The following is a 25,888-nucleotide window of genomic DNA, read 5'->3' as shown; positions in this document are numbered from 1 at the left end:
CCCAATGATTCACACTGCTGTCATTGGTGCCGTTTGTTTTTAAGTTATAGGAACAAGAAAGAAAGACTTCAAACTTAAGGTTGAAAGGGTTGAAACTTGGGATCACTGGGCAGTACATAAAGCAATAACTGAACTTTTAGTTCCTTCCTCACCAACACACACAAGGCTTGAAAATCCCCATTTGAGGTCGACCGCATGACATGCTGTCTGCGTAGATCTGAGTGAGTGCGTGAGTAGGCCTACGTGTCCAGCAGTGACACGTGGTCCGACTTGACAGAGCGGTGTCACTTCTATGTTCATAGAAGTGGGGTGTGTCACTGTGTCAACTCAGAGACGGGTTGATGCCGGTGTCGTGCCAGAAGTTGATTTTTGCCAGAAACTGATTTCCGGTCCGCTGATTTTTACATTGTAATGGCCCTTTACACATTATTCAAGCACTGGTTGACATCAAATCTTGTCAGTATTACTTTGCTGAGTGATATCAAGCCATTTTGAGGCAGAAACACAACTTTAACAGACCGTGCGCGCTCCCGCGGACCGGAAATCAGTTTCTGGCAAAAATCAACTTCTGGCACGACACCGGCACCGCCTCACTTCCGATCCCCTCAAGTGTTAAACGTTTGGCCCTTTCCTTTATCCCTCAACTGCTGACGGACGCACGTGGTCTGCAGGAACCTCGACTTTTAACTGATCAACACATCCGACGACCTCCCTAAAAGACATCTCCAAACGTTCATCCATTAGGACATGGAGTTCAGCCTTGTAATGTACAATGTTTATGATTACAAGAATCGATGGACAAACTCGTCCGAAGACAGCGAGATGAGGATTCTGACGGAGGCGATCAACCGCCACGGCATGATTTGTCTGCTTTGCTTGCTAATGACGGTCATTTAAGCCGTAACGAGAGTGACTTGTCAGTGTGTGCGTTATGTCCCACCCATAATTGTTTCCTCGATCAATAACAGAGTGCTGTTTGGAGTCGGGCTCTGGTGCGCTCGAGGCAACGGAACATATTAGAATGATCATTATTAAAAAAAAAAATTAAAAAAAACAGCAGCGGACTCTTACATCACGTCTTTGAGATGATGCCGAACGGGTTGGTGGTTTAATTAGGGGGTTGTGCAATAAGGAAAACGTTCATACGGTCGGGACGCGCGCGGCTCTGCAAACAGCGGCCTTTCCCTTGCTGTGACGAGAACAAACAAACATCTAAATCAACAAAAGCGGCGGGCCTGTCTGCTTTGTTTACCTACTGTAGGCCTATGTAGTGACGCCTCAAAAAGGGGATCGCTTTATTACCTGGTGGTGACACAATAAACATCTAAAAGATAGAAAGCGTGGCGCCTCCTATGAAATCACACCAAACATGTATTGTTGCACACTTGTTGAACGGAACGAATCCCGCTTGCAGCGCTGCGAGGGAGAGCCGCAACTGAGCGTAACGAGACAAAACTCCAAATGACCCGAGGATCGCCATGTTTTATTCACATCGCCGTCGCTCTGGTGAAGGAGGAAAGAGGCCGAGCCGCTGCTAAAGACTTAACGAGCAGAAACAGTCCCGCCTGACTCAGACTCATCAGTGTGTGTGTGTGTGTGTGTGTGTGTGTGTGTGTGTGTGTGTGTGTGTGTGTGTGTGTGTGTGTGTGTGTGTGTGTGTGTGTGTGTGTGTGTGTGTGCGTGTGTGCTTGTGTGATTTTGTTAAAAATGTAAATTATGCAAAATCAAAGAATTGCTGTGAAATGCACCAGTTGACATTAAAAAATAAGTGTGGCGCAGAAATCCATTAATGGGTATGGGCAACATTTTACTTTTTGTTGCTATAGCTACTGTCGCACTTTGAGTTGTGGCTGTGACTATGCCTCTGATTTGTATATGTAGTGATTAATCTGATCCCAGTTAATGTATTCATGTATATTGCTATCCCCCTTTGGCTCACAATCATATTTGTGTTAATGCTGGTGCAATACATTCATCATTGCTCTATTTAAATCCCCCACATATGTCCTATGAAAGTTAAATATTAAATAGTTAAATATGCCAGAATTCACTTTTCAAGCCGAACAAAGTCTCACTTTATTCGTCAAAGCTCATGCTTGCGTGAATACATTATGTATTCACACATGAACAGGCATTGTGTGTGTGTGAGTGTGAGTGTGTGTGTGCGTCAACAACACTTTTTCCACCTCTTGCTGACCAGTAGGTCAGCTGATTTACAACAGGCGTTGACTCGCCGGTCACATGACCTGGGGTGAGGGGGGGTCATGTGACCCCGCAGCAGTGTCACGTCACGCTTCAAAATAAAAGCTTCCACTTCTCTAATGTGTAACTTTCTGGGAAATTGTGTGTGTGTGTGTGTGTGTGTGTGTGTGTGTGTGTGTGTGTGTGTGTGTGTGTGTGTGTGTGTGTGTGTGTGTGTGTGTGTGTGTGTGTGTGTGTGTGTGTGTGACATTCAACTTTCAAGTTGCTCTTTGATATTTGGAAGGGGCAGTTGTTATGCAACTCTGATCGACAAGCTGACCCCCATCTCCAAATACAAACGCACACACACCTCAGATTCTCACACACTCACAACGACTCTTTCAGTGAGCTCTCATCTCATGCACGCGCACGTACACAGACAAGCACTCAAAACACACCCAACATATTCCACATGTGGGCAGGACTATTTTTCCAAATTAAAATCCACCAAAAATATATTCAACTTTTCTGAGACAAGCTGTTTTGATACCCACACACACACACACACACACACACACACAGACAAGACATTGTAGACATGTGTGTTACCGGACTCAAGGAGTCCCGTAACAGAGTCCAGGAGTTCTGATTCTGCATTCCAGGACCCTCGAGAGAGGGACACTCTTAAGATTCACCAATATTTTGGACATTTTCTTCGGTGTCAGTTCACTTGTCCAAATAACCAAAAGGGCAATATTATTATGTCATCACCTTTTGCTGTATATATTGACCTGCTATAAAGGCTTGTTTTGCCACCATTTTTAGCACCAGTTTTGAATCTATACAGTGAAATCAATAGTTTTTTGTTCACAAGTTAAATCAATGGGTATTTCCTTTGTTGACTCATCTTTCAAGATGGCAGGATTGATTCCCAAGCTATGTTGGATGTCTTGTTGGCATACTAGCTAGCTAGCATTAGCCTTCACCGTTGTACATAACAGAAAAATATGAACACACAACAGCTACAGGCTGCGTAAATGTCTGGATATCATGTTCCAAATGATGATGTTTTTGTTTCTATTGGTACACACACACTGTGGTGTCACACACAGACACACAGACACACACACACACACACACACACACACACACACACACACACACACACACACAGTGTGAAGGTCCAAGGAAATGCAATACTCTTAGCAGCAGGGAAGGCCACTGGTATCTGGGAGAACATCCAGAAAAGGAATGAACCGAAAAGAGGAATAAAGCTATTAAATAATGTTAGAGCCAGTAAGAGATGGAGGAATACTGTGTGTAGGCCTTGTGTGTGTAGTCATCTTATTTTTTGGAGGCCTATTATGGCCTATAACTTTATATTTTGGCATATTAGATGTTGGTAAATTACTGTATGTTCCTATGAATGTATGTGTAGTGTTACTATTGCTGTATGTATGTAGGCCTATTACTATATGTGTATGCTTACTATTATTGTATGTGTAGGCTTATTTCTGTATGTCTAGATACATTACAGTATGTGAAGGCCTACTATTACTGTATGTGTATGCCAATTCATGTATGAATGGGCCTATTAGTGTATGTGTATAACTATTACTTCATATAGGCATATTACTGTATGTCTAGATACATTACAGTATGTGAAAACCTACTATTACTGTATATGTAGGCATGTTACTGTAAGGATAGCAGGCCTATAATGTGTATCCCTGTGATGGCCAGGCCGATTGTTGAAGTGTAGGCCTACACAGAGTGGCCCATTCACAAGCTCTCCATTCAATGACAGCACAGAGCGATAGGGGCTACATTATGAGTTATAATGATGAGTTATGAGTTCTCAGTGAATCAGATTTCATTAAAGAGGAGAAAAGCGGAGTAAACAGCACAGGAAGGAATAAGCAGGAGATTCTTTCTCTCTTTGGGTTAGGGTTAGGGTTAGTCCACACATCTTTTCCACATTATTCTACTGCGACGCGAGTCGGACCGTTCCCATGTTAAACAAACACGCAGCTGACTTAGGCCTGACAGGACTTGTAATATTGACAGCAGAATACCAACATCGCCTCCGCTCGTCCCTCCGCTGGATATATGGAAAGAGTACCACGCGCACACGCCCCCCTCTCTCAATATTGTATTGTTCAATACTTATAATCAATGGACCACTTTATAGCGACTTGGGCGCTATATCAACATTAGGTCGGGTTAGATAACAATCCACATTGACAAGGACCAAGGCAACATGAAGATCAAACAATCGGTTGAACCGGATGAACGTGTAGTCCTGCTTTAGCTCTTGACCCGAGGGACGCGCTGTAATCAAACCCTCATTCAAACGACGGCGACGCCACTGTACACAATGGGTTGGATAACGCACCGTCAGCGCGTTCTCTCTTCTTCGCCTTCGTTGAGAAATCAGGTCACACGGAATAGGCCTGGTGCACCTACCCAACAACAACCACCACCCAACACCACCACCAGCAGCAGCACCAGAACCCCGTCACCACCACCACCATCCCAGCACCATCAACACCACCAGAAACCCATCACCACCATCACCACCCCCAACACCTTCACCCAACCAACACCACCAGCCCACCATCACCCACCACCACCTCACCATCATCACCACCTCCACTACAATCACCACCACCACCCAACCATCACCATCAACACCACCACCACCATCCCCCCCGCCACCTCCACCAGCACCATTCTTACCTGCGTGAAGTACAGGTTGAGCAGACACAGCGTGAAGAACTGCAGACACACGGGGCAGCAGTAGAGCAGCCAGTAGGGGAAGGGCTGCAGGCGGTTTGCCTGTGCGACGTTGTCAAAGTAGAAGGAGAACAGCGTGGTTCTCAAGGCAGCCCACAGCAGGCACAGGAAGAGAAGCACACTCTGGTAGCTGAAGCGCTTGTGTCCGTGGTGCAGGATGAGCCACAGCTGGACGTACACGAAAACAAACAGAAAGGTGTACAGGAGGGTGTACACGATGGTGAGAGCCAGCTCCAGGGTCGGGGAGATGTCGGGTCGCAGCTGCCCGGGGGACTCGGCTGCGGAGGTAAAGCCTTTGGCACTGACCTCCTTTTCGGGCGAAAACATCTTGAGGTCTACAAATTAATGAGGAAAAAAAACAACCAAACAATACGATGGCGATGTGACGGATGTAGAGGATTGAGACGCGAACGATCATAGGAGATCAAACTTGGACAGGCGCGCAGTTAATTTGACTGTTGATGAAAAGGAAAATGATATCCAGTGATAGTCCAGGACATTTGTCCTAAAAACAGTTCATTTTGAAAATAATCCCACCATGAACAGAAGTTGTTCTCAGATGCGACGCTTTAAAAGAACACGGCATGTAAACAGATGGACAAGACACGCACACATACACACACAATAAAAGGTCTTCTGCTAACAGAGACAGAGCCATTAAAAATCTCTGCAAAGCTGCTCTCTGCAAGAAAACAACTTGAGAGGAAAAAACCATGATCAGCTGTGATGCAGTTTAAGACCCGCCCCCCTCGGTCCTCCAATGAAGAGGAAACTGGCGCTGCGTAGGGCGCCATCTTGGCTCCGACGCCGGCTCCTCTCCGTGTGAACGACGACGTCTAGAGCCACGGAGTCCACTCAGTTTCCGCAGCGCTATCCCAAGCGTACTCCCATAACGCCCACTTTATAAAACCGGTCGCTCACTGGCTAAACACCGGCCCAGCCCCCAGCGATATGTCACTGGATTGGCTCAAGATGATGTCAGATGCAGAAGCCCCGCCCGTATGAACCTGTGATTGGTCGTGTGTTTTGCTTACAAATCCCGTTGACCTCATTGGGTCCTGCAAGCCAGTGGCTTTTAGAAACAGGAAGCAGCACACGGGGAAGCGTTATCGTACATACAAACACACACTCTCCAGAAGAGAATGGCTTAATTAGCGATGTTTTATACACTATACACTCAATGTGTGTCCATTGCATGTTCGTAAATATAGCTAAGTGATACTGCGGCGGGGCTATGAAACTCCACACAAGTGACCCTAATGAATGTTCCTCGGAGTAGTGCCGAACAATATGTGGCCCTCCCCAACCGCACCAACAACCTCCTCATAACTCTTAAAAAGAGTGAATTAAAAGGCACTGGTCGTCGCCATGGTGTGGGTGCCGATGCTGGCCGCGGTGCTGTGGCTCTGGCCGGAGCCCGGACGCTGCGAGGTGCAGAACGGGTCACATCTGGTCGAATACTCCGCCGAGGGCTTCTCTGAGAAGCTGCAGTCCGGGAGCACTATGTTTGTGTACTTTGGGCATCGGGGTAAGTGGCTGAATTGGCACACACGCCCGCGCTCGGACACACGCATGAACGCAGACGCGCCTGTGCGCGGTGCGCACACACGCACTATTTATTAAACCCGCTTATAACGTGTCTCTCGGTCAAGCATGTGAGAGCTTCTATGCACGCACACGCACGCACACACACGCACGTACACACACACACACACACACACACACACACACACACACACACACACCGCTATTTCAATTTATTTGACTTTTCCTTCTTTACTGCATTGACATTGTTATGGTTAATTTGTTTTATTTTGAAGCTACTATAGCAATGCAAATTATGAATTATCATGCCCATACAGTTAATTTAGTTTAGTAACGCATGCATCGTATGGTTCTGGGTTCTAACCGTAGACTGTGAAAAAGGTTCAAATCCCTTCCCATACATTTGATTTCTCTTAACCGAGTTGCTTTGGATACAATTCATTTATAAATGACTAAATTGTGTTTGTGAGATTGAAAGACATTGTACAAGTGTCTTCTCCCCTCACCTCTCTGCCTCTCTTTCCCTAGTCTCTCCCACCATCTCCCTCTTCTTAGTCCAGCTAGACAAGTCCGCGGAGGCCCTGCAGGATTATGGGATAGTGGTTGGCAAGGTAACAAAGCGCTCTCGTGATCTTCCTAATGCCCACCAGGATTAGAAACGTTGTTCTACCGATCATGCTGACGCTGGCGTAAACACGATGTGATCCAATTTCTAATCAAGATAGAGGAGACGGGTTGGCAGACCATGCACTTTATGCAGCAGAAGACGGGTTTAATACACCATAATGACACCCCCAGATGACCGTTTATCCCTCTCTCGCGTATTTATTCAACCAGATAACAGCCTCATTTAAATCTTGAGTCACGTCACCACGTTGATCTACCGGGTAAAGAATAAATGGGTCTGGCTCAATCAAATGAGCACAGGAAAAGGAACGAGATGCTTGACGGATAAAGGTGGTTTGGTTCATTTTTGAACCAAACCACCTTTTGAAGTGATTTTCCTTCTTCTAGGTTATCGTTCGCTATCTATGGCCAAAGATCAGTGAGGCTGATTGGAAGGAAATGAGTCAAATGTTTTGTTGGGCTGGAGTTGTGAGTTACAGATTGTACTGATTCAGGGGATTGTGATTAAAGGAAAACTAAAACCTAAAACATCTAGTCTTGGATTCAAAGTGATGAAGTGGGCTAAATATTAGTGATATGGATTGATCGATCCTTCGCCAAAAAGGAAATAAAAAACGTAGGATGAGATGTAAATATGAACACAAATTGCGCTCTATAGGTGCTACACATGCTATTGCAGGAGTGACCGGTTATTGGCTGTTTTGGGTCAACCGGTAATGTCTATCAAACATTCTGGGTACAGCCCTGCCCCCTAATCTGATTTAACTCATTTTACAGAACACACACACAGACAGACAGACAGACACTAAACGGATTAAAAAAAAATCCCAACTTGAGTGAGCTGGACAGAAACGAGAGAACAAGAGTTTGCGTATCGATGGATGAGGTGACACATGCATCCAGCGACGGCTACGTATTGAGATCCTGTTCCTACTGTCACAGGTGAACTGCAGCCGGGGGCAGCCGGCCAAGTTCTGCACCGGGGAGAGGCTGCTGAAGAAGGTCTACCTGTTCAGGTAGTTCTGCATGAAACAACGGGTTGGGGTTCGGGTGAAGCTACTTCTCCCCCCCCCCCTCGATGGCCACAGTCGGGGCAGTGCAGATCGACCGCTTTGGGAAATGTGGTTCCTGGAAAAAAAATGTGTTTTCCTCTCAGGAACGCCGAGCTGCTGAAGAGCTTCGACGTGGACTCGGTGTTCGACATCAACGCCATCGTAGCCCATGTCCTGTTGTAAGTGCGCCGGTCAACGGACAACATGCGCTCACAAACTCCCGAACTCCCGTTTGTACTCCCGAACTCCCGTTTGTACTCCCGAACTCACGTTTGACTTCAGACCTTTAAATGATATTTCAATTAACTTAATCATAGTTAATGGTGCTGTTACTGTCGGCACTGGGCCTCTGGGGATGACCAGGGGGCGTTCTTAAAGTATAGTTTGTAGGTGTACGGGTGATTGGAAGATTAGTTTATTTGAAGTGGGAAGAGGAGTTGTGGTGTGTCGTTACATTGCAGTGTTGGTTTGTGGTTTTCACTGTCTTTGAACCAACACACCTTACAGCTTCGGTCTAATCGGGAGACTGTGTGACTGATCGCGTGTCCCTTCAGTATGTTCTTGAAGCTTCGTGTTGACACCAGATAGGGGAGTTTATTCACAAACCTGTTACTTGACTCACAGATCCCCCTAGTGGCGGGAATCACAGGTGCGGAAAATAAATACACCATTGTTTTGGAGATGGTTGACTCAAACTACTTGGGGGACTCGCTGTCTCTCTGTCTGTTTGTCTGTCTGTCTGGAACTATTACCTTCAGAATTACAGCACATTAAAGGTTGAGCTATTACATTAGACATGATTGGCCATTAAAGGTCAAACTATTCCTTTAAGCATGATAGCACATGATAGCGTTCTCTCTCTCTCTCTCTCTCTCTCTCTCTCTCTCTCTCTCTCTCTCTCTCTCTCTCTCTCTCTCTCTCTCTCTCTCTCTCTCTCCCCTCCTCTCTCTCCAGTGGCATCCTATTTGACGAGGTGCGCTACGCCCAGTCCGTGGCCGACCTGCAGGCCCTGGAGCGGGCGGCGTGGGGGAAGAGCGACGTGGTGCTGGCCTACGTCCAGATGCTGGGCACACAGGGTGAGGCCCCCGGGGGGGGGGGCGGGTGGAGGGGGAGGACGGTGTGGTTGGAGCGAGCCGGAGATGCAGGGAGAGAGTCAAGTTTGGCGCTTTGCCGTGATGCTCTTCTTTGTCTTTCTGATTGAGTGGCTGTCCGTCTCTCTGTCCGTCTGCGTCCCTCCGTCTGTCTGTCTGCCTGTCTCTCTCTTTCTGTCCGTATCTATCTATCTGTCTGCCTGTCTCTCTCTCTCTTTCTGTCTGTATCTATCTATCTGTCTGTCTGCCTGTCTCTCTCTCTCTTTCTGTCTGTATCTATCTATCTGTCTGTCTGCCTGTCTCTCTCTCTCTTTCTGTCTGTATCTATCTATCTATCTATCTGTCTGTCTGCCTGTCTCTCTCTCTCTTTCTGTCTGTATCAATCTATCTATCTGTCTGTCTGCCTGTCTCTCTATTTGTCTGTCTATCTATTTGTCTGTGTCTCTTGTCTCTTTCTATCTGTCGGTCTGTCTGTCCATCTGTATCTATGTCTATCTATGTATCTGTCTGTCCGTCGCTGTTGATCTTTCCGTCTCTCTTTCTGCCTTGATATAACCATCCAAACATGAACTATACGCGTACACATGTTGTTTGTAACAGAGCAGAGCAAGGCACACAGATGTGCGATTGTTTTTTTTTGCTCACTTCTTATCGGACTCAAGTCTTTTTTTGAACGTGAAAATTCGAAAACATAATCCAGCATCAGCCGTGACAGGTTGACCGTCCGTACCCAGCTGTCTGCTTCGTCGTCGAGTTAACCTTTCACCGATGGGCCTCGCGTTCTCTCCACAGAGCACCGCTCGCTGATGGAGACGGTGTTTGTGTACGGAGCCAAGCACCAGTTCGTCCTCACCACCGGTGGGCCCATACTGGAGCAGCTGGGGTAACTGGTTCATACCACAGAGTCAATCAAGGAGCACCGTAACCATTATGTTCTCCACCAGCCCGGCGCTCGGTTTGGACCGGCGTCCGCCTTGGACCCAGTTAGCCGGAATCAGATTACAACTAGAATTAATTTTTCTTCAGAACAGTGGTTCTTTCATCACCCTAACGGCGCCATCCCGTCTTTGCCACTGGGTCAGGGCACCCATTAGGACAGCTGTGATTCTTTTTTTTCATGAAGTCAATAAAGTTGTTGTGACTTTGGAGTGTCGACACAGCAGTGGAAACTTGGAAAGTGGTGACAGAATAAGTAGAAAAATAGTAAATCGCGTTTGTTTTGCCCAAAAATTGAGCCTGAGATTATCCATAGCAACGAATATTGCATACAAAATCCGACGTATTTTATAAAATAAAACGTTTTTTTTTCATTCACTCATTTGCAAAGCTTCACGATAAGCTTATTGCAGAGGGCCCACGTCGCATTTCAATGAACTAATAAATGCAATTAATACAAATTAATTACAAAAAAATAATTAGTACAAATAAATTAGTAAAGAATTCCTACCCTGCCCCCCCCCACCAGTATGGATCCGGGCCGCTCAGCAGGGGTGTGGTTCCTCCACTGCCGGCTCCTCCAGGGCCCGGCCGGCTCCGGGGCCCCCGACCCCCGGTGCCAACGGACCCCCATGAGGGGCCCGCTGTCCACCCTGGACCTCCACGGGTTCCTGCGGCTCATGGAGGCCCCGCTGGTGGTGAGTCTCACACCAGACACTTCCTCCGTGATTAAAGGTGGCGTTGAGGGGAACGTTTAAAAAAAGAATAATCTTGTATTTATTCAAAGGGGGCTTTAGTTGTAATACTATTGTTTGGCTCTTTTCCTTATCTTATTGCCGTTTCTTTTTAATGACTCTTGTGTATCTTTGTACGGTGTCCTTGAATGCTGAGAAAGGCGCCTTCAAATGAAATGTATTATTATTATTATTATTATTATTATTATTATTATTATTATTATTATTAATATTTATTTCCTATTCAACTTGAACTTATGAATATCTTATGAATATCAATTTTAGCTCTAAAAGGACACCTTATTATATTGTCCCATGATGAAATATCTCTATAGTATTATATAGAAATGTTGACATATTAAGATGTGCGTCTAGGTCCGTGTCTTTGGTCATTGGTAGACGCAGCGCAGACACGGGTACAGACGTCAGAGTACGGCGCTCAGTCAGAAGAGAGGATCACCTTTTAATGTGTCATCCCTCCGGCTCTCCTCATGTCGAGGGCTGTCCACCACACCACCCACAACGCACTGTTGAGGGAATTCATTCATGAAGGGAATAGCTGGAAGACTAAGGATACGATTTTATTCATCCTGGAAGGGAGGGGGGGGGAGGGGGGGCAGGTCCCAGCAGCAAACAGGGGACAGAAACAGTTGCAAATAGCAAAGATAAAGATGAAAAGAAAAACTTGTGATAGTATGGTAATAATACTAATACTAAATAAAGGAGTGCAATACATTTACACTTAGGGGATTTAGCAAAGGCTTTTATCCAAAGCAACTTACAATAAGTACATTTGTCAGAAATAAAGAACAATAAATAACAAAATGGCGTCTACTACTACTACTACGTCTACAAGGATGTCTCCAGACTTGTGTCCTCTACACTTCCTGACCCTTCCTTCTCCCCCCCCCCCGCCCCTAGACGGAGGTGCGTGAGGACCCGTCAGCTGTCCACCCCCACCACACCCTCCTCCAGACGCCCCAGCTCTTCCTGTTCTCCCGGCCCAGCACCGAGCACCTGGACCGGGCCGTGGCCACCACTCTAGCCTGGAGGCTGCGAGGCCTGGCCCTGCTGATGCTGGTGCACAGGTGATGGGAGGCTGGTTGTGTGTGTGTGTGTGTGTATGTGTGTGTGTGTATGTGTGTGTGTGCGTGTGCATGTGCGTGCGTTGATGTGACACTGGATTAAATGTTTCCATAGGTTAAACTTGCACTATGTTGCTTCTGTACTCAAGCTATTTAATCCATGAAAGGTGCAGTGTGTATGATTTAGTGGCATCTAGTTTTGTTGTGGTCGACTTTTGCCATGTTTACATACATAGTAGATACACAGTTGAGTTGTGTGTATTCTGAAACTATATTGTTGACTTGCTTGGTGGTTTTTTAAGGAAAAAATGTTGTGTGCTTCCTTTTTTGATTTCTACGTTCAACATCCTGTGTGTGTGTGTGTGTGTGTGTGTGTGTGTGTGTGTGTGTGTGTGTGTGTGTGTGTGTGTGTGTGTGTGTGTGTGTGTGTGTGTGTGTGTGTGTGTGTGTGTGTGTGTGTGTGTGTGTGTGTGTGTCACCACAGAGAGAGTCCTGCGGTGATGACGCCAGAGGAGTACAACGCGGCCTACAGGCTCCCCGGACAGGTGAGTTCATTCATGTACATGTTCACCACCAATTCATCGCATGTTAATGTCAATAACATGCCAGTAACCTGTTCATTGTGTGCCCTGCTTGTGCCTCGTTCTGATGTCTCACGTTACCATTTGCTCCAGTGGAGACTGGGTTGCTGGTATTTTGTGCGTAGAAAATAATTTTTGTTACACACACCCCCATGGCCATCCTAGACTTACATATGTATCCACACCCACACATTTAGTCAATTAGTGAGCAGACGCCGTCATCCAAAGCAGTTTACACACACCTACATTTAGTCGTTAACGGGGTGATATCATGCCATCAGCTGTGAGTGTGATTAGCCATTACGAGCCGTTTGAAAATATGCCCCGTCCTTGGTGCCTTGGTGACGTCACGAGTGGGCGTGTCCGCCTAGATGTATACCGGATAGGTCGGCAACATTCGCTGGGTAGGCAGCAGGTGGACTGATCTATCCTGTGATGTCACCAAGGCAGCGGAAGGGCAGATTTTTTAAAACGGCTTGTAATGGCTAATCCCCCTCACCAATCTAATGCGACGTGTGAGTGAGAAGGACAACAGATGCACAAACAAAAGCGCTGCAAAACGAGCGAGTTTAGACTAGTTCAAGCCCCCCCGAAAAGACAGCGTCAGCAGATTGGTTCGTTGCTTCTGACTCGACCTTTGAGCCGTGGTTGTCAAGTGCATGTATAACGTGTGTTCCTCCTACCCCATTGGGTTCAACTCGCTGTGCCAGGGGTCAGAGGTCAAGTATCTGACCCTGACCAACCTCGAGGAGGTGGTGGGGCTGTTTGATGCCCAGGAGAGAGCTGAGGAGGAGGAGGAGGAGAGAGAGCAAGCAGATGACTGGTCGGAGCTTGGTAAAACAGCGTCCATCTTGTACAGCAAGATATAATCGTTCAATGCATGGATTATATTGATTACACTGTTTACATTGAGTAAAAATGTAAATGTAATGTGTGTCATTAAAACACGTAACACGTAACACGTGTGTGTGTGTGCGTGCGCGCCGGCAGACATGTTGGACGACGAGGTGGCCGAGTCGGTCTTCAGGAGCCGAGGCGTCTCTCTGGACATGGACGCAGTCACGCTGCTCAACAGCGACAACTTCCAGGCCGCAGTAGCGCAGCACAGCCTCACGGTGGCACTGTTCTACCTGAAATGTGAGAAGACGCCAGACCACCAGGCACAAAAAACCCAGATATACGTTGTAACTGAATTCCTTTTGAGGGGCCCACTTCTAAAAACGTATTTTCTTTGAGGGGGCGTGGGGGAAGTTACGCAATTTCCCAAGTGAGAGAAGCTTGCAGAAATGCAAAAAATCAAGTCTGTTTGGTTACAGTGACGACATATGAGCCTACCCTGCTTATAAACCGCCACTACCCTGGGAGGTTGGTTTTTCTGCACTACAAATCACATATACTGGTTGTAAGTACCGGTCGTCATTGGACGTGGGTACGATGACCTCTGCAGGATGTAGAGTACTGGTTGTTTCTTAATTGCTCAAGTTGTCAGCGTGTGATCGATTGGGGCTGGCACCAGAAGTGCGGAAATTATTTGTGGATTAACCGATTTCTGACTTTGACTATTTTCGTTTTAGTAATTTATCAAGTAGAAATGTCCAATATAAATCTGTTGTTCTTTTTTGTACCACCAGGGGACGCTGTTTCCATGGCGGTCCTCAGCACGTTCGTTGAGGTCGCTGACAGACTTGCAGGTGAAGACCCGAGACACCGTAGCAGCTTTTACAAATCATCAATATCATACATTTTACACATTCACATTTCGTTAACATCTCTTTTATTTTTGGTACAATTCGGATATATAACTGCTCCCTTGAGCGGTTATATCCGCTCTGATGAGTACATCTTTAGGATTGAATTAATTCAAATTATTGTGTATACGGATGGAAAATGAACTACTAAACATCTGTCCATTTTGAATGTGTTACTCAGTTACTGACTTATGACACAAATATGACATTTAATTCACAACAATAACACAGACCGCGAGGAGATGCTAAACAGCTTAAGGAAAAGCGTCTCCGAATAAAAAAGTAAAAAAAGTGATATATAGTATATATATAGTATAAAAGTGTCAAACCTTTATTTAAACCTCAGACTCGGAGGCGCTCGACGTCCAGATGGGCGTGGTCGACTGCGGCGAGTGGGCGGACCTCTGCGCCGCTCAGCCAATGGCCGCCGACCGCCCGTACCCCTTCCAGCCAATCACGGCCTTCCCCAGCGTCCTGCTGCTCCGCCCCCGGGGGCCGGCGCAGCGCTACAGGGGCATGCTGGGTGCTGAGGCGCTGCGGCGGTTCGTCCTCATGTGAGCGTGCGCTGATTTAGTTTTTGTTTCTACTAGTTCACACCGGCTTACGATGCCTGTGTTAAAGTGCTCAGGATAAAACCCTACATTTTTGTGTCTTCATCTTGTACAGAAACATCCTGCCAATTCACTGAATGCTCGTGCGTCAATTATGTATTGTTATTTTTTTTTACCTCCGCCATCGTGATTTCGTGATCACCGTGATCATCGTGATCACAGCGTTGTGCATGCAGCGTTTCAACTGTTCCAACGGTTGGTCGACGATGAGACGGTTAACGGTTGACTGAAAACGAGATATGAAAAATGAGATATGGGAACCGCATCCATCACGGCGTCTAGCATCGCAATAATCGTAAGGCCTCAGAGGCAGAATCCGCCGCCACAACTCACAATGTTTATTTGTATAAATTTTTTTTTTTTATATTTATGTTTCTTATCATGGTTAAGCTCCCTGCGACAGGAAACCGCCATTAAGCACGGGGTTAATAACCACCAGATTAAGATTAATTTTAGGGAGGTCGTGCTTCCTGTGAGATGGAGCAAACGTTTCTCCCTTTTTGTTTTTTATTTTTTGGACATTTTCTTTGACGAACAACGAAGAGATGAAGATCTCGGAACGGAGATTTCTGCATCTCCAAAAATGTTTCCTTTCCTACGTTTAAAGTACAGAGTGTTTCTACCGTCACAACAACATGTGGTGTTGATTTTTATCGTAAAGCGCACACACACGACTGTCACTGCAAAGGGCTCCAGAAGCGTTTGTGGATATCATAATCTAAACCAGACCCTGTTCCATATGCATCTTCCACAGGAGTCTCGTGCCGTCCCCAGTGCTGCTGTCCACGCAGGAGGAAGTGCGGTCGTTCCTGCAGGAAGTGCCCGGGTCAGACCTCTCGGCCTGCAAACCGGACCGGTTCCTGGGACTGTTTAAGACCGCTGCGGACCCCCGTAAGAGAAACACGCACACACGCACACACACGCACACACACACACACACACACACACACACACACACACACACACACACACACACACACACACACACACGTACACACGTGCGCGCACACATAAAATAAATGTTACCTTTTTTGTTGCTTTTGGAAAAGTCCAGAAAGCAGTATTTAAGGCCTTAGAGATGCTGTGGATTATGTTGAAATGTGGTTTACTGTTTTGGAAAAAAGTTCCTCAAATTGACATTTTTATTCATGTTGTAAATGGTTCCTTGCCTCAGACTTTCATCAGCGATTGTTTTTGTAACGATTAACAACTTCCTTCGGTCTTTATACGAAACTGGACCTTTTGGATCGTAGTAAAAACAGCGGTTAAACGATCCAACCGGACGGTTTAACTGGGGGATATTCACCGTGATTTAGGTTTTGTAAAGGAGAGAACTCTTATCTTCGGAACAGTTTCCGGAACCCTGCCAGCGTGTAAACAGCGCAGGGATAGAGATGGAAACATTTAGCAGCGGTCCGTGACGTGGGGGTCTCAGTGCTGCGGGGGCAGGGGGCCTGGGTTTCCCCGCCTCGGGGGACGATCGTGAACCCAAGGGCCAATCACAGCGGTCGGGATGGCGCCGCCCCCCCCCCCCTGGGGGAACCGTGAACCCCAAACCACGGGAACGGCGGAGTCTCCGGGACTAATGGAATCATGAGCAGGGGGACTTTGGGATTTAAACCCCAAAAAAACAACAACACAATTAAGGAATCGTGATCTTGACCTTTTGACCTCCCGGCTCGTCGTCTTCTTCTCTTCTTCTCTCTCAGGCGCAGCGGTGTTCAGTGCGGCGGCGGCGGCGCTGAGAGGCGAGGTGCTAGCGGGCATGCTAACGGAGAGCCTGGCAGAGAGCTGGTAAACCACACACTTGATGTGCGTGTTTATACGGGGCTAGGGCTACGCTCGGGTAGCAGCCGTGATGATGATGGATCGCTCGCAGTGTAGCGTCAGGCTTAAAGGCTGCTTCGAGCACCGGCCAAGAACCACCGCATCGCCGTGGCATTTTGAGTTGAAGAGTGACGCAGTAAGAGAGAGAGGATGGAGAATGTTTAATAAATGAAACTTAAATTGAAAATGTCAGGGCGAACTGAAAACATTAACTGTTAACATTACAAACCAAAACTGAGACATAAAGCTGTGTGTGTGTGTGTGTGTGTGTGTGTGTGTGTGTGTGCGTGTGCGTGTGTGTGCGTGGTCACGGCGGTCACGGCTGTATATGTGAACAGTAATGTCAGAATCCGAGTTAACTCGAAGCCCTTAGCGTAAGCTCCGGGGAATCCGATTTTCTTGAGAATTTACGAGTGAGTGGGCGTGTCGCTGACAGGAAGACGACGTTTCTATCACGCGACTGGTGCGTATTTTGGCCTGTATTTTGCGCTCAACCTGAGTCTGTGTGTGACGTGCCCGTTAGAGTCACGATTCAGCTCCTAAGAAAATAGATTAAATCTAAAGGAATAAGCAGGAATAAGCCACACATACATGAGCACGGGCGCGCACACACACACGGGCGCACACACACACACACACACACACACACACACAGGGGCGGCATTAGCTCAGGAGGTAGAGCGGGTTGGCTGGTAACCGCAAGGTTGCTGGAATGGGTGAATGTCAGTCAACACTGTAAAGCGCTTTGGATAAAAGCCCTATATTATTGAGGACCATTTACCATTTATAATTACACACACACACACACACACACACACACACACACACACAAGCTCTGCTAATCATATGTTTTCTCTTCCGTTCCCTCTGTTCCGACTCTCCGCCTGTGTGTGTGTGTGTGTGTGCGGTTGTGTGTACACACACACACACACACACGTGCGCGCTCTCTCAGGGCTGACGGCCGTGCACCGGGCCTGTCGTCCCCAGAGGTCCTGTTGTACAAGGCGTCCGACAAAGGGGACCAGGCCCCCCCCAACCTGCCCCGCCCCCTCCCCCTCCCGGACTCGGCTGACGAGCTGGTCGCCATGGTGAACGCCGCGCTGCTCCACGAGATGGTAGGGGCTGGGTGTGTGTGTGTGTGTGTGTGTGTCCGTGTGTCCGTGTGTGTGTGTGTTCACGTGAACGATCCATCTGTGTGTGTGTCCGTGTGTGTGTGTTCACGTGAACGATTTATCTGTGTGTGTGTCCGTGTGTGTGTGTGTGTGTGTGTGTGAGAGCGGGGACAACCTTGAAAGCAGGCGTTGATCGATTACACTTGGCGCTAAGCTACGGCAAATGGCGGAGGGAATCAATTCGTCTTCACCCGCAGTGGCCGCAATATCGCTTCAGGGAACGTCGGAGTCACCGAATAAATAACGCTGATTTATTCTGTACATCTGGAGACATCGTGCACAGAACGGTAATTGGCTGTAGGTAAAGGCCAATTTGCACCAGAGCCGTTTTAGACGAGCTTTTTAGTCGGCCGCCAGACGTCCGACTTCAGCCAGAGATAGAATTAATTCAAAGTAGTGCACTGATTTACACCGGGAGCGTTCTACGCCCGTCTCACGGCCGACCGAAGCTTAACTTTCCTCTTCACTTCTATTTCCGAGCGTTTCCGAAGCGTCTCGGTTATGACGCGGGACTGCAGGGGCTGCACATGGAAACAAGCTTTTAGCTATAATCCGGTACAAGCCGTCTTTTTGCCCCACGTAATCAACGAACCTCGTACAATGGTCCCCGTCTTAAATAAACCAATAAAATAAAACACGTGATCCGACGAACCTTGAAAGTATAGCGAAAACAAACGGCGGCGGTGTGAATCGTTACGCCTACGTTACGCTCACGTCTCTCTCTCTCTCGCCTGCGCTGTAAATTTCCCAGTCAGACTGAAGAGCCACTGTGTGTGTGTGTGTGTGTGTGTGTGTGTGTGTGTGTGTGTGTGTGTGTGTGTGTGTGTGTGTGTGTGTGTGTGTGTGTGTGTGTGTGTGTGTGTGTGTGTGTGTGTGGCCTCTGTCCCCCCCCGGTACCCAAGCCTGAGCTGACGGTGGCCAACCTGCCGTCCTACCTGGCCCTGCGCCGGCCCCTGCTGCTCCTCTTCGTGGGGAGCGAGGAGGAGGAGGAGGAGGAGGATGAGTGGACGAGGAGGGAGACCCGCGCGGCGCTGCGGGAAGTGAGGGCGGCGGCCGGGGGCGGGGCCGGGGCTGGGGGCGGAGCCGAGGGCTACCTGCCCTGCTGGATACACCTGTAGGTGGAGTCTCTCTCTCTCTCGCTCTCGCTCTCGCTCTCTCTCTCTCTCTCTCTCTCTCTCTGGGTCTGTCTCTGTGTCTGTCTCTGTGTCTCTCACACACTCTGTCTGTCTCTCTCGCACACTCTGTCTGTCTCTCTCTTTGTCTGTCTGTCTGTCTGTCTCTCTCTCTGTCTCTTTCTGTATGTCTCTCTTGCTCTGTCTGTCTCTCTCTCTCTCTCTCTGTCTCTCTCTCTGTCTGTGTGTCTGTCGATCTGTATCTCTCTGTCTGTCTCTGTGCCTCTCTCTCTGTCTCTCTGTCTCCTTCTCTCTGTCTCTGTCTCCTTCTCTCTGTCTGTCTCTGTCTGTCTCTTTCTGTCTATCTGTCTCTCTTGCTCTGTCTCTGTCTGTCTCTCTCTCTCTCTCTCTCTCTGTCTCACTCTCTGTGTGTCTGTCGCTCTGTATCTGTCTCTCTCTCTCTGTCTGTCTCTCTCTGTCTCTGTCTGTCTGTCTCTCTTGCTCTGTCTCTGTCTGTCTGTCTCTCTGTCTCTCTCTCTGTCTGTGTGTCTGTCGCTCTGTATCTCTCTGTCTGTCTCTGTGCCTCTCTCTCTGTCTCTGTCTCTCTGTCTCCTTCTCTCTGTCTGTCTCTGTCTGTCTGTCTGTCTCACTCTCTGTCTCTGTCTGTCTGTCTGTCTCACTCTGTCTCTCACTCACTCACTCACTCATTCACTCTGTCTCTCACTCACTCACACCAGAAAGACACTAGCCCACAGTGGTCACGGTGAGGTGATTTGCAGGCGCTTTAATTGAGGGAGGATGGCGCTGAAGGCCGGGGGGGGGGTAAAATACACGGCCCTCCCCTGGTCCGTTCATAACTGAATGACGAATGACTTAACATTGACATATGAGCACAGGTGTGACACCAGACCTCCATCTCTGGCTCTAATGGGTTGGAAGTGGTGCAAAGTGATGTCACCTGCTCATGTGGAACAGAGACGGCGTGTCTGTCGCCCTTTGCTCTCGGGCATCTGATGGACACACAGTCTCTGTTGTACCGTTTGATAACCACAAGTGCATTAATAATGTAGAACTCGCCCGTAAAAGAGCAGAAAGGATCAAATATTTATGTTATAATTGCTGCGTTCACGATACATAATTCACCCATGTAAGGACGTCATGCATGTAACAATGACGGCATTCATAATAATGAATCGACCCATCGAGAGCTGTGATGGTATCCTGTGTGTGGTTATGGACGCATTAATAATAATGAATTAAACCGTCAAAGAGCTCTGATCCTAGCTACTGGGTTAACCCAGCAATTGTAAGTGCTTGGCACTTGTTTCTATGAACATCCTTACTGTACTTACTGTACCTTACAGTAAGTTACTTACAGTAAGACAGTAAGTTACTCACTGTACCTTACTGACAGCCATATATCTTTTTTACTCTTTCTTCTGACAAATGTACTTATTGTAAGTAACTTTGGATAAAAGCGAAATGTACACGTGATGTGTTGACGCTTCATCAACCAAACCCCTCCTTCCTACGATCCCGGGGTTGCAGGGGCCGTACCCCCTCCGGGGTGTCCGTGCTGCGGTCGTACCTGGGCTCCCTGCCCCCGCTCCCCGCGCTGGTCCTGTCCCAGCTGCCCAGCGGGGACCTCTACCACTACCCCTCCCACGGGCCCATAGTGGCGCGCTCCGTCCTGCACTGGCTGCAGGGCATCCAGGACGGGACCGAACCACCCACAGGTAAAGACGGGGGGGGGGGGGGGCGGTCGTTAGCGTTGATTAGCCGACAAAAACAACATTAAGAGGATAAAAGACAAATAAATGACAAATCAATAAGAAGGTGTCTGTAAAGAGCGTTGGGAACCGGAGATAATCCAGATAAACGGCGTGTTGATCACCAGCAAGAGATAATCGAGATAAAACCAGATCTTCATCACCAGCATGAGATTATCTAGATGAAACTAAAAAAATCAATCGCCAGCAAGTGATAATCTAGTTAAAACAACGATTCAATCGCCAGTAAAACATAATCTAGATAAAACAACAAATCGATCACCAGTAAGAGAGGATCTAGAAAAAAAAACACAAATCAATCACGAGCAAAAGATAATAATGTGTGTGTGCGTGTGCGTGTGCGTGCGGCTAACATTAACGATGAACAAATCATCTTGTAATGGGAGCTGGGGCTTAGAGCTGCGTTAAAGCTATCTGATCAAAGTGATGATTGTCGGGTTTGAACCCTCTGCTATTTCAAAGCAGGCCCGACTCCCGACCTTTGACCCCGTGCAGCGGTTTTGACCCCTGTGTTCCTGCGTGGAGCAGGGAGAGCTCGCCGCGGGCTCGTTCACACACGTCCCCGCGCTGTTCCAGAACATTCCACGCGCGCTTAAAGACGCAACGCAATGCGTGACTTGCGATTTTCAAGCTCGCTCCTGTCTAACTTTAGACACGTTCTGCTCCTCTCCTGCGTCCATCTGGCGTAACACGAGCTCCAGCACCGCCGCCGCTGCAGAGTCGGCGCCTGTTAAGTCGGCGGGCAGAATTCTGGTCGTCCCCCCTTGCAAGAGTTATGTAATGGCCTTTACCTGTAGCTCACTGCTTCGAGGGGCAATGGACAGACGTTAGTTTGACGCATGCATAATTGATTCAATGTCACAGAGAGCTCCCGTATCGTTGGCTATGCCAATCCTTTTATTGACTTCAGTAGACAGTTCGAAAAATGATTGTTTTCATTCATATAAACACAAAAAAAATAATAATAATTCAAGAACAGAAACACCAACACCAACACGGTCGAAAACTGGGTGGCCTTCCCCATTACACACTTGCCTCTCATCACCGGTTGCCGGGTATTTAGAATATCCACCCCCTGCTGTCACCAAGGCCACACCTCTGTACCAACAAGTTGGAGCCAAATCAGTACACTTAACTACTACTAACTTAGAAGCTCACGGTATAGAGCCCATCACTGATTGGTTCAGAAAGCATCCAGGGTCTACGCTAGGGTGTGTTTTCCTTCATCAAAAACGTGTCCATTTTGGAAACACACTGGCGCTGATAACCTAATCCTTATCATTTAAATCCTATGGTTTTTAGTTTTCATCCAAAATAACGATTCACCAAGGGGCTTCGCGTCTTAAATCACCGCAAATTTTTTCACGTGGTCTCGAATCTCGCCCGCACTTGACGGCGGTCGCCGTCGGGTGAACACGCGCCACCGCTGTGATTTTCACGGTCACAGCCTGTGACAAGCCAGTCATACATGCGTGTGCCCCTTGTCCCGACTCCCTCCCCCACTTCTACCTCCCTCCTCTCCCTCCCCCCCCCTAAAGGAAGGACGGGCGATGACAAGTGGCGTCCTGCTGCTCCGTTGTACGACTTCCTGTCGGTCATGGACCAGGAGGCCCCCGGGTACGCCCGGCCCTCCACGCCCCGGGTCAAGACGGGGGAGAGGGGGAAGGGAGGCCGGCGGGAGCGGGGGGGAGGAGGAGGAGGGGAGCGGGAGACGGGCCAGGGGGGAGGAGAGGGGGGGGCCGATTCCTCTCGTCCCCCGTGGCACTCTGAGCTCTGAGAGAAGAAGCTCTGCTCTTTCATTTAGTATTGAGTATTTTTTTGTGCCAGGACAGTGGAGAGAGAGACAAGACTGAAGAGAGAGACAGGACAGTGAAGAGAGACAAGACTGGAGAGAGAGACAAGACTGAAGAGAGAGACAGGACAGTGAAGAGAGACAAGACTGGAGAGAAAGACAAGACTGAAGAGAGAGACAGGACAGTGAAGAGAGACAAGACTGAAGAGAGAGACAGGACAGTGAAGAGAGACAGGACAGTGAAGAGAGACAAGACTGAAGAGAGAGACAGGACAGTGGAGAGAGACAAGACTGAAGAGAGAGACAGGACAGTGGAGAGAGACAAGACTGAAGAGAGACAGGACAGTGGAGAGAGACAGGACAGTGTGTTACAGAAGAGAGCGTGTAGCACAGGACCACGGATGGGTATTGAACGTTTGTCGCTACAAGGTTGAGCCAATATATTACGTTTTTTATCTTGCGATCGCGTTGAGTATTGAGTTTTTTTTCCTCTTTTCTTCTTCTTGGTTAAATGGACCGTCATGATTACTCAAAGCACTTTTACGTTGGAGTTGAGATCAATCACTCGGGGGCCCTCAGGGGACGTTTTGCAGACAGCCAGCCAGCCAGCACAGAGACGGGCCATTATCAGAGAGCTGATAATGGGCTGTCTCTCACACACACACACACACACACACACACACGCACGCACGCACGCACGCACGCACGCACGCACACACACACTACACACAATACCGAAGATGATCACGCACGCTCACAAGTCGTCGGTCAACCTGCAGTTTCCATCGGGTCTCATTTGAGGAACTGTTCCACACTTTCGGGAAGCGAACAGGTGAACTTCCTGTGCGCGGTTGCCGGGTGACATACATACATTCTCTGGCCGCCTGAGCGACTGAAACCCACTTTTTTTTACGATTTTGTTGTTTTTAACCACACAAAAGCCCCCTTCCTGTCCCGCCGACCTGGGTGCGGGCGGGGAGCCGTGTGTGTGTGTGTGTGTGTGTGTGTGTGTGTGTGCGCGAGTGTGTGCGTGCGTGCGTGCGTGCGCGCGTGCGTGTGTGTGTGTGTGTGTGTGTCCGGGTCCTCCATTGTGTTTGGTGGGATCCAGACTCACCGCCTTATGTAACCACCCGACACCGAAGGAGGTCAGGCTCCATGGGAGGTCGCCGCTGTTCTCTCTCTCTCTCTCTCTCTCTCTCTCTCTCTCTCTCTCTCTGTCTCTCTGTCTCTCTGTCTGTCTCCCTCTTGTCTCCCTCTCATCGCTCTCTGGCTCTCTCGTAGCTCTCTCTCGTATCTCTCTCTCGTATCTCTCTCATATCTCTGTCTCGTATCTCTCTCCCTCTCTTGTCTCTCTCTCGTATCTCTCTCTCTCTCTCTCTCGTATCTCTCTCCCTCTCTTGTCTCTCTCTCGTATCTCTCTCTCTCTCTCTTTTGTCTATCTCTCTGTGCGTGTTTGTGCGTTCTCTATTCTTTGATTATCTCTCTTCTGTTTCTTTGTGTGTGTGAGTCTCTCTCTCTCTCTCTCTCTCTCTCTCTCTCTCTCTCTCTCTCTCGGGTCTAGTTTCAATGTGGCCGCACTGTAGAGAAAGTGAGTCTGACGAACAAGCCAGGATTGTGGTCGGGACAGACTTAACAGATAAAGCCCTTGATGGATGTGTTTATGTTCCTTCATTGTTGTCGGTGCTTTGATTACAATATTGTTGTGGTTGCATGATGATGTTTGGGAACAAGATACCGAAAGAGACATTTGCCGTGCACGTTTTCATATTTTGCTTTGGAAAGTGCTTCCCTTTTGAGAGGCAGATGCGGCAGTTAATGGAACGCGTGTAGAATGGGAATGAATACACTCAGGATCTTGAAAGGACACGTTTTTGGCGCACCAATGCTACTTTCCATGAAGGCGGAGTATCCAAGGCGTTTTCTGGGATGCAAACAAGTGATTGCGTCCCGCTGGAAAGGACACTTAGACACGTAGTCACGGTCATGGTCTGAACCCTGGGCTTACGTTACTCTGCTTTGTCCCAATCAATCACTGTTGAGTCTGAATTATATATATATATATATTATGTAAGTGTGAATAATGTTGCATGCATGCAAGAACCTAGTGGCTAGCAACACATTGAGCTTTGATTCCAAATCGTGAAACCAAAATGTATGTCATTCCTTTTGAATTAACATTACTGACGTTATTCATATTTTTTTGTTTATATTTTTTTGTATTATTTAAATGTTGACGCTATAGTTACCTCGAAAGTTGCTTATTTTTCCAATGTCATAGTTATCCAAAGATTGTTTCGTATGTGACCAAAGACATTTCAAATAAAGCTACTAATGTTACTTTGTTTGTGGAAAAACTCAACAATGTTTGAAGACTTCACTACGTAATTCACTCCAGCGGTCACCCTATTAACAAAGTCCATTCTACAGCTGAATCTCACGTCACGCTGAGTGGTCCCTGCCAACCGTCCACACCTCCACCACTTATGGGATCTAATGTATATAATAGAAACACAATATAAGTGGTCTTTCATCTCATTACTCGAGCACGCACTCACTCAGGCTATCATTATCCTGGTCATTACAGCGTGAGCTGATGAGAAACGTATTAAGGGCGTGAGAGAGTTGGAACGCGCCGACAGCCATCTGGTTTCCGATGCTGTCCCTTGGACCACAAAAGCCACCCGTTCCCAACAAAGGAACAGGCATACATGTAATTATCTACACTAAAGCTTTCTCCGGACTACCTTTACAGCATACATACGCCTACCATCAACTCAACCACACTGAAGAAACGCCAAGAAACTTCGTTACATGGTAGCAAGATTTTGTAACGAATGGAGTACGAGATTCTTGGTGGTTATTTTTCTTATCCACTAGGCTATTCCACCGTAGCTCTACTGCACTCTATTGTACTGTAGCGACATATATTGTTGTTTCTCTTTCTTCTGACAAATATACTTATTGTAAGTCTCTTTGGATAAAAGCGCCTGCTAAATGTAAATGTAAGTAGCTTATACAACCGTGGGTTCATTTGACTCTGAGGAAGAATCAAGGTCAAGTGTGTCATTTGGAGAGGGACACGCACCACATACACTTGCAGGCGTTGTGGTTTCTTAGAAAAAGAAGCAGGCTGAGATGTTTGTGATATCTGTGAGGGCGTGAAAACGGAAGCCAGCAGCGACTGAGGTTTAAGGTGGGGATTACAAAC

The 25,888-nt window shown here is 47.8% G+C and overlaps 2 protein-coding genes across 2 annotated transcripts in view; one reads left to right on the top strand and one right to left on the bottom strand.

The window, feature by feature from the left end:
- Positions 1-5,636, bottom strand: part of LOC311369725 (integral membrane protein GPR137B-like) — an 11,576-nt gene extending 5,940 nt beyond the window's left edge. Inside the window, exon 1 of the mRNA XM_084487938.1 lies at positions 4,921-5,636. Coding sequence (XP_084344064.1) covers positions 4,921-5,304 — 384 coding nt within the window. The 5' untranslated portion in view covers positions 5,305-5,636. The remainder of the gene's footprint in view (positions 1-4,920) is intronic.
- Positions 5,637-6,080: 444 nt separating this feature from the next.
- On the top strand, positions 6,081-25,017 carry txndc16 (thioredoxin domain containing 16). The gene is made up of 19 exons (XM_084488083.1): positions 6,081-6,505; positions 7,051-7,133; positions 8,092-8,165; positions 8,306-8,380; positions 9,156-9,277; positions 10,085-10,175; positions 10,758-10,926; positions 11,884-12,050; positions 12,532-12,592; positions 13,339-13,462; positions 13,619-13,765; positions 14,260-14,319; positions 14,723-14,930; positions 15,742-15,878; positions 16,697-16,781; positions 17,767-17,929; positions 18,889-19,100; positions 20,647-20,834; positions 22,427-25,017. The coding sequence occupies exons 1-19, from the start codon at positions 6,346-6,348 to the stop codon at positions 22,663-22,665; spliced, it is 2,565 nt and encodes an 854-aa protein (XP_084344209.1). The 5' UTR covers positions 6,081-6,345; the 3' UTR covers positions 22,666-25,017.
- Positions 25,018-25,888: the final 871 nt, after the last annotated feature.

Source organism: Micromesistius poutassou, assembly GCF_964030765.1.
Source record: "Micromesistius poutassou genome assembly, chromosome: 24".
Lineage (NCBI taxonomy): Eukaryota > Metazoa > Chordata > Actinopteri > Gadiformes > Gadidae > Micromesistius > Micromesistius poutassou.
This window is presented reverse-complemented; position numbering and strand designations above follow the sequence as displayed.